The sequence below is a fragment of the Drosophila sulfurigaster genome, chromosome 2R, assembly GCF_023558435.1.
Source record: "Drosophila sulfurigaster albostrigata strain 15112-1811.04 chromosome 2R, ASM2355843v2, whole genome shotgun sequence".
In the NCBI taxonomy this organism is placed as follows: domain Eukaryota; kingdom Metazoa; phylum Arthropoda; class Insecta; order Diptera; family Drosophilidae; genus Drosophila; species Drosophila sulfurigaster.
Genome location: NC_084882.1, coordinates 18,320,791 through 18,333,344, shown reverse-complemented (window position 1 = coordinate 18,333,344; position 12,554 = coordinate 18,320,791). Strand labels below are relative to the sequence as shown.

The window sequence follows — 12,554 nt, the reverse complement described above, 5'->3', positions numbered from 1 at the left end:
AATAAAGTAATAAAAGCATATTATATGTATAAAAAAATGTGAAGCTTAAGAAATTGAAAAATATGTGAGCAAAAGTTTTAAAGCAAGACTTTGAAATTCATTTAGTAGTAATCCCTATAATAAGCAACAAGTTGGGGGAAATAAAGTAAGTAAATGCATATTATATGGAAGTCAAATATATAGAAAAAATGTGAAGCTAAATAAAAGAAAAATATATAAGCCAAAGTTTTGAGGTAAAACTTTGAAATTCATTTAATATGGTTTCCATAAATACTGCACTAATTTAAAAATATAGATAAGTTATAAGCATAATATTTATAGAAAGTACAAAGAACTATATTTTCTATGCATTGTAGGGTAACTATAAGTCAAATAGAATCTGTAGATAATCAATTCGATACAAAAGATATTGAACTTTTCTAATATATTTCTGGGTAATTATATGTCAGGTTTTTCGATGTAAAGGTTTTCTAGATCTCCCACAATCAACAAAAATGAGAAAAAGAAAATTTAAAACCTCTGAATTAAAGTGTGACTGAAAATTGAATGGAAATGTTAGGAAACCTTATAAATAGTTTCATAAACTGTATTTAATTCCAAAACAAACAAATAAATTTGTGAAACTATAAAAACAACCACATATATTCTTAGCTTTTTACAAGGTATCTGCGAATCGAGCAAACTCTTACTTGATATTTTCTTGACTTTACTAAGAGTTGTGTTTTTAGTTTCTAGTTGTTCTGTTGTCGCAGCGCAGTTTCAAGTGCTCGCTCTGGCCAGATCATAAACATCGGTGCGTCGCTGTTTGTAGATGGGAATCTGTCGACGCACTTCGTCCACTTTATTGAAGTCTGTCAACGTGGGAGTGAAGTCAATTAAGCAGCCATTGCAGAAACACAACTTGTGCGCACAACTCACCGATTTCTTCGACCATCAACTCGAAACCGTCGCCCGCTTCACGCTGCACACGAGCCCAGGGATCAACAATCATGGAATGGCCGTAGGCCACATAACCGGACATATTATTGCGGGCCGGTGCACAGGTGACCACGAAGAGCTGATTATCGTGGGCGCGAGCACGCTGCAGCAGCTCCCAGTGCATGGGACCCTGGCAAATGCAGAAGGCCGATGGATAGACCAACATGCTGCAACCTGCATAAGAAACGAGCAACCACCCCCCCCAAAGGGATTATTTGTGCATCTTGCAGCAGCAGCAACAGCAACAGACGTTGCAACTACTCACCCATGTTGCGATAGATGCGGGCCAACTCCTCGAAACGCTTGTCGTGGCAAATGCCAATGCCAACCTTATGCGGACCAATTTCCACCACAGTTGGCTCGTTGCCCGCCGTCAACGCGGCCGACTCATCAAAGTAGACGCCACCCAGTTGGTCGGGCTCAATGTGCATCGTGAATAGATGAATCTGTGTGTAGAAGGAATATATGTATGGGGAAAGGTCACTATGAGCTGCTTAATTATTTACCAGCCAGCCATCCAGCCAGCACTCTCACACTCCGCACACTTACCTTGCGATGTCGGCCAATTAGTTTGCCAGTGGGCGACCAAACGGTGCACGTATTGTAGAGCTTATTGTTGGCATCCCGCTCGATTATGCTGCCGCCAATGATGTAGATGGCCAGCTTTTTCGCCAGCTGCGATAGCTCGCGGCACGTTGGGCCATCCGGTACGCTTTCCGCATGCTTCCCAAACTCCTCTATCGCATACGGACCGTTGAAGCTCTCCGGCAATATGGCCAACTGTAGCTGCGGATTTGCAGCCTTCAACTGGGCTATGTGCTCCACAGCTTGGCGAACGTTCGCTGACACATTGCTGCCCCCGGGCAGCTGCAGCACGGCCAGCGTAAGCTCTGTAAAAATGCCAAAGGGTTTAATTAGGGATTCTAACGGATTAAGTTCAGTCCTTGCTCACTGTTGCTGTTGCTGTTGCTGCTGGTGTTGTTGCCTTTGCTCATGTTGTTGTCCCCTCACGGTCTGTGCACCACTCGACACTCGACACAGTTGCCAAGTGACGAGTTTGCCCGGCTGCATTGCGAATTTATAGAACAATTTTCCAGTGCACCCGGTGACTGCTTATCAATCGATCCCAGATGCGGTTTCTCACTGATTGATTTTCATATATTCTTTTTATGTATTTACTTGTTTTTAATAAATTGTTGTTGGCAATTTAATACCGGCCATTTAATTGCTTATGTGTATGTAGATTATCAACGTTGCTGCTTGATCTTAGGGTATGAAAAACTGTGTTTGAGTTTGTTAAAAGATTAAGAAATTATAAAAATACCGTAAAAATACTGAGTAAAAATACTAAAAAAAAATAACACATTAGTTAAAGCATTAAATATATATGTAAGTGTAATTTAAAGTAATAGCAATGAATTTTCGTTTGAGTTGGCAAATAGCTTACGAAATTTTAAAAGTTAACTAACAAATAAGTCATCTAAGTTAAAGCATTAAAGTGATAGCAATTAATTTAGTTATTATATTTTTTATGTTTGCCTTATAGATAATATTTTATTCATAGTATGCAACAAAAAAACATTTTTCAATAAAATAAGAGTAAAGGTTTATAGACTTAAACAAATTGATGAAAATAAAAACAATGTAGGGAAGAATACACTACTAGGAAAGTTATACTAACATACTACTAGAGGAAAGAGTATTTACAAATACTAAAATCTTATTTAAATTCTGACCCTCTTTACCTAGAGCGCTAGTTCCAATCAATATAAATAGATTTTAATTCAATATACAAAAAAAATATATACCTATTGTTAAAGTAATATAATAATATTCTAATCAATTTTCAGTCAAATGAGAAAACTACAAATATATATATTTTATACCTAACATGTATAATAATAATACCGCTTAATATAAGAATTAGTATTTATTTGGCTTATAAGTGACTAGCATTTTTGCTTCTAAATAAAATATTTAACAAAACATTAACAGCATTTTATCATATTTCAATCTACAGTCTAGTTGTTGACTAAGCGACTTCTTCCGTGTGCAATTATCGCTGTTGATATGTATCTTCTATCGTGTGGTTTTCATATCGTGTGTTCAGTTTGTAATTATTCAAGATTTACTGCGACTAGTGTCAAGTTGTTCGACTACTCATTTATTACTAGATGACAAGTGTCTGTTAGCATTGTATGCTTGAACTATGTATGTATATGTGCTATATTTAAACTAATTGTTGTTCCACTTATGCTAACTGATTGGCATGCGGGCTGCACTTTTTTGTTTTCCACTTTACTCGGCCGACTGAATAACAGCGATAAACGACATGGCAGCTCGAAAGATCTGCAATACATCAATCATCAGTCAGACGGTCAATCAATCAATCACAGCAAACAAAAAACAACAGTGATATCTTGAAATTACCGCCAGAAAGTTGGCCAACGATGCCTCGTAAAAACCCGCCTTGATGAGCATCCCACGCTGCGAACAATGCATGATGAAGGCCAAGGAACGTCGCTGTCTGGGCGTGGCCAAATGCCAGTCGGCCAACTGCACAGCGACGCCAACCTGCAGGCTCTATAAGCAAAGATGGAGCTAATTAAACAGTTGACTAATTGCATTTCAATTTAAAGACTTGCCTCGTTTTTGATAAGCTCGCCGCCATAGCAGTAGAGGAATAGCTGCAGCATGATGGAACCAAAGAAGGAGAAGAATCTCATCAAAGCCATGGCATTGTCCATGTGCTGAAGGAGACAAACACTACAATTGCTGCTATATATAACTATTCAGAAGTGTACATACCGTTAGTATCTGATAGATAATGACGCCAACCTGTATCGAAGTAATCAAAAACTGTCCAAATACTATGGGCATATAAGTTATGCGCAGTTGCTTGCACAAGTCGAGCAGCTTCACATGATACTGGACCACATGAATCATTTGCTCATGGTCTTCCTCAGCCGACTGGTCAAAGGACAACTGCTGAATGCGTTGCTGAAGTGCCTGAAAATGTGCACGCAAATTGAAAGCAAATGAGATGAAGAGACCATCGACAGCAGAAGCATAGAGCACTACTGCAATGGTTACAAGTACTGTGTAACCAAAGCCAAACTCATAACCGGGAGTGTTGACATCATTGAAGGGGGAATCTATAAGACATGAAGAAGGTTATTAAATAAAAAGGTTAAGAAAGCAACATTATTAATAAAAGCAAAGAAATGCGACAATACTATTCAGAATTCTAATGTATACCAAAAGATTTATATATCGATATATAAGACTCAAAATATACAATATATCAGATTGGTAAGCAATTAAGATCTGACATTTGCCATATCAAATTATTTCTTTAATACATTTTTAAGTTTTTTGTCTGTCTTCTGTGTTTGTGTGCTAGATGTTATTTTGATTTTTTCTCGATTTCGTGGGCGGAAGTGGTCAATACAAAATACTAAAACTTCATCTATATTTATTTTATAGTCTGTGGGACTAAGAATTCCATATGGAGAAACTGACAGACGGACTTGGCTGTTGTTGCTAAAGAATATACATACTTTATCGATTTGGTAATGGAAGTTATAATACCCTTCTACTCTATGATTAAGTTTGCTGTTTGCTACTCACTTCATGGGCATGGGCAGCTCTCGTATGTAGATTTCGCCCCGCCAGTGGCTGCTGATGATCTTGAGAATGGGATCCAGCATAAAGTAGAGTCCGGTGCAGGCGCAGGAAATGCAATAAGCCTTGCCAAGTAGCGCCGCAAAATTGTTGTCCTTGGTTATGTAATCGTGGCCAACAACATCCGAAGCGCTTTGATGAGCTGTCAAGAAAGTTAGACATTTGATTAAAAGCAAACAGTGTAAAGTAATATGCAAGTTTTGCATAAATTAATCGGCTTCTCTCTTTCGCTGTTGATGTTGCTATTGCTGTTTCTGTGTGTTGAGCCAGCTAACTCGTTTCATTTACATTTCGGATAGATTTGCCTGAAGCTGTGCATCAGTTGCCAAAAGTTTTGCTTGTAGACAAGAAACGTCGATATCTTGATGACAGTCAACAGATTGGTGAACACAACACTCAGACTGGCCGTAACCAGCTCGATGTCATCCCGATTATACATGACATACGACATCATCGGATATTCCGCTGAGATAACCAACAACAGGGATGCAAAGTGCTTGAGGCCAAGGGTCAGGGCCCTGTCATCGTTGCTCTGACTGTCCATGCTGTGACCCATCAATCGCAGGCACTGCTCCTGCAACAGGAATAGACGACCCATGACCTGACGTGGGGACTGGGACTGACAAAGGATTCAAATGGTGCAGTCTGCCCTTATATATATGTATATATATAGAGCGAGCATTTTAATTACCAGCTTGTTTAATTAATTGTACATTTGACATTGTTTATGAGGACTCCTCACTTATTTACAGCTAATAACTGTGATTGCCAGGACATCCGATGAAATGTTGACATCATAAATTATCATTGCGACACTAATTGGCCAAATTGGACGTCGCTTCCCCTTGCTTCTTCTCGCTTCCCGTGTAATGCATGCATTAAAGCGAAAGCTTTAAAATCACATTTGATGTAATATTTGTATTACAAGCAAGCACTTGTTGTATAAGCACAACAGCTACAGCTAGCAGAAAGCAGAAAGCCACTCGCTGTGGGCAATCAAAACCTAATCAATGTACACACGCCATAAAAAAAAACAACACAACAAAAAAGTCTGCTTTGCAATTACATTTGTTTTTTTTCGCTTTTTGGCCATTTATTATTTTGGTTTATACCCTAACTGAGGGCGGCATAATTACGATAAGAATGCTGAATATTTGGTTGAGTTTAAAATTAAACTAAAGCTTTTTTTATACAATAAAGAATATTTCAATAATGAAAATTTGTAATTTAAAATATTTAATTATTATTGTTGTAGAAGAGTGACTGAGGAATTTTCAGTACGTATACATAATACGTAATAATAATACGTATACATAATATATTAATTATTTCATACGACGTGTTAACGTGTAATTGAAATATTGTGTATACGACGGTTGACATGGCGTATGAAATAAATATTATGTATACGTTCTGATTAAGTATTTGTACCTACATAAGTGTGATGATATATATTTCTGAAATATTACTTAACATACTTTAAATGCGGCAGACTTAAATTGCTTGTTCTCTAAACTCCGACACTCGACTTGCCATGTTTACTCTTTTGAAACTATAAATATTATATTATTTTACTGAACTGGAAGTGTATTCAGTTGTCTGTTTTGTAGCCACAACCCCGAAATTTCTTGATTTTGATGTTGCGTTGACTGGCAGATTTGATGTTTGTGCTCATGTCTAACTGCTGACAGTCACCGGCGTCTATCCCTGACCTCAAACGTAATAAAGACTTAATTAATGTGAAAGAGTCGAAAATGCCAATAAGAGATGTTTTGCGTAGATGCGAAGATTCGACTAAGCCAACACATTATTAATAATAATTATGAAATATATAAGAAAAAAGTAATTAATACGAGCCCCAGAGCAGAAAGCAAAAGTTTTGATTTAACAACAATTCGCAATTTATTAACAACAATATTAATGATGATGTCTGAGGTTATGGTTCTCAGCTCTCAACCGCTTTAGAAACTGGGTGGCAGGTAAGCATTGCTAGTGCCCTGTGCATGAGCCGAGCCAGCATTGTGGGTGATAACCTGACCGGCAGAAGAAGCGCCAATGCCAGTGCTGCCCACAGCTGTAGCTGTGGCTGCAGCGTCTCCATTGCCGAGGGCGCCAATGACGGAGGTGACGGGAGCAACACCCTCATCGGTGAGCTGGCTGCTTCCGCCGAGAGCATCGTATTGGGCCTGGATCTGTTGCTGGGCATGGGCGGCCTCCTCGTTGGTCTTGTACTTGATGAAGAAGACCTCGGGCTTGCTGGTGGACGAGGCCTGCTCAACAACCTCAGCCTGGACATCGGAGCTGTCGGCCTTCTTGCTGAGCACATAGATGACGGTCTTGTCCTCGTTGATGGCGGGGCTGATCTTGATCGAGGTCTTCTTGTTGGAGCGCTGTGGCGACTTGATGAACACCACATTGTAGTTGCGCTTGGGCACACCGACGGTGATGTGACGCTCCTTGTACTCCTCATCGACATCCTCGGGAGCGGAGTGAATGAAGAAACGCTTCGACACAATGGGTTGCTGATGCTGCTGCTCCACCTGCTGCTGCTGCTGCTGGTGGTGGTGACCACTGTGCACCTGAACGGAAGCCTGCTGCTGGAAGAACTGCTGCTGCTGCTGCTGGACCTGCTGCTGAGCCTGCTGGTAGTGCTGTTGTGGTGCCACCTGTTGTTGCTGGGCAGCCTGGAAGAAGGTTGCACCGCTGCCGCTGGCCGCGCTCAGGCCACTGCCGAAAGCCGATGGGCCAGGATTGTAGTTATATCCTTGGGGCGCAGCGAACGCCACAGCGGTCAGGCACAGTACCTGGAAGAGAGATTGTAGTAGATTATTTTGGTAAATCCGTTGCCTTGGGTGCCAGTTGCTCTTACAATGAATCCACGCATTTCTGAACTTGGTTGAGACTAGGAAGTGAGCACACTGGAGAAGGTTTGGGTTACTTGCTTGTTCGCTGTGAACTGTGTGACTTTGCTGATCTTCAGCCGGCTTTTATACAGCGTTTCGACAACTTAATAAGTGAAGTTCAGGCAATGAGCCAACACAAGCAACAAGCAACCAGCAACCAGCAACAAGAGGCGCCAATGGAGCGCACAACGCTTCAATTTTTGTTGCATGTTCATTGTTTTTGTTTCACTTTGCTTTCGTCTCATCTTCCATTTCGGGGCTTCTTCGCCGTCGCCTTCGCCTTCGCCACAACAACAACAACAAAAAAAAACTCTCATTAAATACCGCGACTTGCTTGTGTAGTTGCGAGAAATACACGGCCAATTAGCGTGATTCCCCGCTTGAAGATGCCTTGGCTACTTTTGTTATAGAGCTTAATTGTTGGCAGCAACCCAGACTCCGACACTGACACCGACCCAGACTTCGACATAGATTTGGGGTATCAGCTCTCATTATGTTACGACTAGGGGTACAGCTCTCATTATGTTATGTCTTGGGGTTGCCCCTTGGCAACACACAGCTACACCATGCATCGATTAAATGTTATTAAAACCAAAAATTGCATAAACACTTAATCAATTTCGGTCTAACTTCCAAGCTAGAAATTGGCTGAGTCAGTCGCTGAGGTCTCGTAAGCCATTCACCCAGACTCTAGATACTCTAAACGGTTGTCAGATTTTTCTGCTGCTTGAGACCCCCGCCTGGGCGATGAGCTTAAGCTCAGCTGGCCAACTGGCCGTATGAGCATTGTCAGGCTTAATTAATGACCCGTCGAGTTGGAAATTTGCATGTGTTGTCTGAGCGAGCTGATCGCTTCTTTTGCGGCCTGCAATGTTGTTTGTTACCCATTTATCATGGGCGACCATTCATAATCTAGCGCCTGTCCAGCACTTTGTACCAACTGTCTAAAGATAAATTTACTTTTGATTACTTCTACACAGCCCTTTGTCAATAAGATGGCGACGCAGACGAAGATGAAGTCTTCGGCAATTGTTTCGAACTAAACGTGACGCCCATCCAACAATTTGCGGTGTGTGTAATGAGCCGTTTACTTGCTTCAAACGGTAACCGAGCTAGCTAGGGGCAGGAGAGTGAGAGATGGAGATGATGACCGAGACCGAGACCCGGCTAATGAACATGCTGTATTTGCTCTTCATTAACGTAGAATTGCTTAGACTTAGTTTCGGGGCCTCAAAACCACAAATTCAACCTGCAGTTGTGCAAGTTGTGCCCCATTGAAGCGGTCATCTTCTGGGAATGTCTAAATCTGCTTGTGTGAGTTATTAATTATGTTTTGTGGCGACTAACGAGTCAATGGGTTTGTGCAAAGCTTTAAGCTTTTTGACTCAACCACGGCCAACAACCGTTATTCAATATCGAAACCGAAAGTTTTCATTGATAAGTTCGAGCTTTACATTTGAATTTTACGTGTTATTAAAGGCGAGAGACTATGGAAATTAATTATACTATATTTATTATAAAAATAGTGTATTTATTTTTAATTAAATATAAAATTTAATTAAATTCTTTGTTATTTTTATTGAAAACCATTTAAATGATTAAAGACAACGAAGTTAATAAGCGACGGTCAAAGAAAGCAGTAATAGCATTAAACGCACTGCTTGCCGTGCACTACCTTACTGTCTTAGTACAAGCAAGCAGTGCGAATGTGGAAGTAGAGCAAGGTAAATGTTGCCTTCAAATCAATAGAACTTACTTTATTAATCGCTAATTAAAAAGTGTATAATATTAATTGTATGAAACTTTTGTACGATAAATAAATAGCTTAATGTTATATGTATATTAAAATGCCTTGAGTCATATTCAATAATTATATATTTTTGATAACCTTTTCAATTCTCGCACAATTCGTAGAAATATGATATTGTGTTTTATTCGCATTTATTTTGGTTTGGTATTTTTCTTTTTATTTATTTGTATCATTTTATTGACAAATTATATTAATTATCTAATTTGTGTTTTATGTCTGCACATTTTCTTTATGGTGTTGGCAATTGTCGAATATTAGCGCCAATAGCCTTGACCATGTTAATTTCTCATACACGCCATCATAGTCAAAGCCAAAGCCAAAGCCAAAACTAACGCCAAAAAGCCATCAAGTGAAATTGATGGCGGTTGAAATGTGAAAATAAAATAATAATATAATAATCGCACTTATGACTTTTGGCGGGTGTATACAATAATTATGCAACAATAATTCGCTAAAATGCCGTTAATCACATTACGCAATACTTAAGACGGCAATCCATACAAACTTTTCGTATTTTTATTTATTATTGCTTTCCTCGAGTGCAATACAAAAGAACGGGGCGTTGTATCCGTTGCATTAAACTCTTTGTAGCTTTGTTTATTTATTTGGCCATTGTAACGCCCCCTTCCAGCTACCTTACATAATCAGGCAAAACATCGTGTATATACTTATACATGTAATATATGAAAACCTTATTCACGTCACGGTGTAATTTGAGAGCTGAGAGCTCGGGCCCCACAGCATTTGTCTTTTGATTAATCTGCACCCATACATCAAAGGTATCATCATTATCATCATCATCATCACTCATCCAGTCGAACTTAACCGCTGCGGACGGTTAAATTATGACCCAAATTTTCATAGCCACTGATGGACATTGATTGAGGTTTCCGATCGCTTGCAAAAGGATTAGCGAACGCGAGACGCGAGCTGATTTGCCAAAAAATTGATTTAATTGTTCGATTTGAAAAGCAAACAAACCAGCAGCATTATGTAAGTGCTCAGTCTAACCGTGCATAGTCCAATTAAAATTGCAAGATCTGCGCAAAAAAAAATTCAACTGGGTCATCGAGGCGATTGATTTGGAGCTGCAATTTTGGTCCGTTGCTAATGCCATTATCTTGCGCGATTTGTGCAAGTTATGTTTAATTATTGAAAACTCAAAGCTCGACAAATTATGAAGAAAACAAAAAAACAGAAAAAAGATCTCAAAAAAAGCTGAAATATAAATATCCATAAATCTCCAAATGAAATGCACGATCAGAGCCAGCGAAATTATGGCCCCAAACAATAGATATGTTAATTCACATATGACTTCCGGCGACTCGTAAGCCCCAAAAGATGACGCAGTCAATTCCCTGAGAGTGTGTGCGAGTGTGTGTGGAGAGTGTGAGTCCGCTACCACTAAAGACACCATCATCTCAAGGTTGTTCGATGAAAAAAACAGAAGAAAAAAAAAGCTGTAAGATTAGTTGGCGCTTCGCTCTTCGTGCGGTTTTTTTCTTCGGACGCGTTTCTGTGGTTTTGAGTTTTAGTTTCAGTTTCATTTGAACTTCACGTCGCACATCAGCACATCAGCTCTTCATCTTCTTTCTCGTGAGCGACTTATAAGTCTGGGACGGTCAGTGATTAGCATTTAGTTGGTCTCTGTTTGCCAAGCATCTTGGTACGGTCTCTGTCCATCAAACTCCATCAGTTTTTTTTTGCCATCGAATTCAGTTTTTGCCATCAATCAAATCGGAAATGCGCGCGTTTATTGTAAGCATTAAAGTTAGAATCGACGCCTTTGTCATTCTCTAATTCCTTGTGCTTTCCGTTAGCTCACGTGCCTAGTTGGCCTGGCATTGGCAGCGCCCCAAGGATACAACTATCAGTCAAACAATCTGCAGCTGCCCGGCATTCCAGGTTTGCCCGGCATTCCCAACATTGCCCAGCAGGCGGTGAGCATCGATGAGCAGCGAGTGCTGCAACAGGCGTTGCAGGCGCCCAAGGTGCAGCAGCTGCTGAGCACATCATCAGTGGGCAGTCAGCAGCAGCAAACACAAACGCAGACCATCTACCAGCAGCCACAGCAGCAGCAAATCTTCCAGCAGCAACCACAGCAACAGCCACAGCAGCTGTTGCCTGCCAACTTTGGCTTCAACTTCCAGCAACAACAGCAGCAGCAGCCACAGCAGCAACAGTATCAAAACTACAATCCCAGCGCCTCGCTTGTGTCCAAGGATATCTATGTGCATGTTCCGCCCGCAGAGGAACCCGAAGAACGTTATCCCCAGCCTCAGCTGCCAATTGGTCCACCACGCAAGCATTATCGCATTGTGTTTATCAAGGCGCCCACGCCAAGCGCCAGCAAGGCGGCAGTCCGCGTTAAGCAGGCGCCAGTGGAGGAGAAGACCATCATTTATGTGCTGACCAAGAAACCCGATCCACTTGATTTGCAGGCGGCCATCGAGGAGGCGGCGCCTAAGCAGATCAGCAAACCGGAGGTCTTCTTCATCAAGTACAAGACACAGGAGGAAGCCGCGCATGCTCAACGCACCATACAAGGTAATAAAAACATACGGAAACTGGAAACTATCCAAAAAGCAGTGACAAACGAAAATTTGTTGTATTAATCTGACCAAGACCTTGATGAGTTGTCAACATGTTTAGTTTTGCGGTTAATGCTGTTAGATTTCGCCCAGCATTCAGCATTTGTTTTTAAGGCCAACATGTGCGCTAAAGCATCACTCACCGGTTAACCTTTGATTTCGGTCTCTTTTTACTTTTTGCAGCTCAATACGATCAGCTCGGCGGCACCACACAAATCTCTGATGAGGGTGTCGCCCCAGTCACCTCAGTGATCGGTGCTTTAGATAACCAACGTGCCACCGTCTCATCCACTGCCACAGCCACTGCCACGGGCAATGTGAATGCCATTGGGGGACTCGCGGGTGCCATACCGAGTAAATATCTGCCGTCGCATCTGCGTGCGTGAGAATATATTTGACTGAACTGCCAAGTGAATAGCCATAAGTATAACAATTTTGTAAATACATATTGTAGTTAAATAAACGAGTTGTTTTCCCTTATTCCCTTTTTCATCGTAATCGTAATCAAGCAATTCCCACTCTCATATCTTTCACAACTCCCCAATTAACACAACAATTTGACAAAGGCGTTCAAAACACACACACAAA

General features: G+C 40.8%; 4 protein-coding genes across 4 annotated transcripts; 1 reads left to right on the top strand and 3 right to left on the bottom strand.

Annotated features, from left to right (window-relative positions):
• Positions 1-624: 624 nt before the first annotated feature.
• LOC133838215 (omega-amidase NIT2-like) lies at positions 625-1,999 on the bottom strand. The gene is made up of 5 exons (XM_062269233.1): positions 1,931-1,999; positions 1,528-1,868; positions 1,244-1,424; positions 919-1,152; positions 625-851 (listed from the first exon to the last, which is right to left on the bottom strand). Exons 1-5 carry the CDS (start codon positions 1,971-1,973, stop codon positions 760-762), a joined length of 891 nt encoding a protein of 296 aa, XP_062125217.1. The 5' UTR covers positions 1,974-1,999; the 3' UTR covers positions 625-759.
• Positions 2,000-3,276: 1,277 nt separating this feature from the next.
• Positions 3,277-5,292, bottom strand: LOC133836723 (odorant receptor 82a). Its single transcript, XM_062267314.1, has 6 exons — positions 4,951-5,292; positions 4,608-4,804; positions 3,787-4,131; positions 3,624-3,728; positions 3,409-3,561; positions 3,277-3,327 (listed from the first exon to the last, which is right to left on the bottom strand). Exons 1-6 carry the CDS (start codon positions 5,258-5,260, stop codon positions 3,277-3,279), a joined length of 1,161 nt encoding a protein of 386 aa, XP_062123298.1. The 5' UTR covers positions 5,261-5,292.
• Positions 5,293-6,544: 1,252 nt separating this feature from the next.
• Positions 6,545-7,853, bottom strand: LOC133837398 (GATA zinc finger domain-containing protein 10). Its single transcript, XM_062268145.1, has 2 exons — positions 7,532-7,853; positions 6,545-7,466 (listed from the first exon to the last, which is right to left on the bottom strand). The coding sequence occupies exons 1-2, from the start codon at positions 7,544-7,546 to the stop codon at positions 6,624-6,626; spliced, it is 858 nt and encodes a 285-aa protein (XP_062124129.1). The 5' UTR covers positions 7,547-7,853; the 3' UTR covers positions 6,545-6,623.
• A 3,085-nt stretch (positions 7,854-10,938) lies between these two features.
• LOC133838378 (transcription factor SPT20 homolog) lies at positions 10,939-12,552 on the top strand. Its single transcript, XM_062269452.1, has 3 exons — positions 10,939-11,133; positions 11,196-11,922; positions 12,150-12,552. Exons 1-3 carry the CDS (start codon positions 11,119-11,121, stop codon positions 12,350-12,352), a joined length of 945 nt encoding a protein of 314 aa, XP_062125436.1. The 5' UTR covers positions 10,939-11,118; the 3' UTR covers positions 12,353-12,552.
• Positions 12,553-12,554: the final 2 nt, after the last annotated feature.

What these genes read in the sequence shown, in the direction of transcription:
- LOC133838215 (XM_062269233.1), bottom strand. Translation starts at nt 1,973, where the DNA reads ATGAGCAAAGGCAACAACACCAGCAGCAACAGCAACAGCAACA. An exon ending in CAGCAACAGCAACAGCAACA is followed by an intron (nt 1,869 to 1,930) that starts GTGAGCAAGGAC and finishes GCATTTTTACAG; the next exon opens with AGCTTACGCTGGCCGTGCTG. An exon ending in GTTGATGGTCGAAGAAATCG is followed by an intron (nt 852 to 918) that starts GTGAGTTGTGCG and finishes CCACGTTGACAG; the next exon opens with ACTTCAATAAAGTGGACGAA.
- LOC133836723 (XM_062267314.1), bottom strand. Translation starts at nt 5,260, where the DNA reads ATGGGTCGTCTATTCCTGTTGCAGGAGCAGTGCCTGCGATTGATGGGT. An exon ending in CAGGCAAATCTATCCGAAAT is followed by an intron (nt 4,805 to 4,950) that starts GTAAATGAAACG and finishes CTTTCTTGACAG; the next exon opens with CTCATCAAAGCGCTTCGGAT. An exon ending in CGTTGGCCAACTTTCTGGCG is followed by an intron (nt 3,328 to 3,408) that starts GTAATTTCAAGA and finishes GATGTATTGCAG; the next exon opens with ATCTTTCGAGCTGCCATGTC.
- LOC133838378 (XM_062269452.1), top strand. An exon ending in TGCTCAACGCACCATACAAG is followed by an intron (nt 11,923 to 12,149) that starts GTAATAAAAACA and finishes TACTTTTTGCAG; the next exon opens with CTCAATACGATCAGCTCGGC.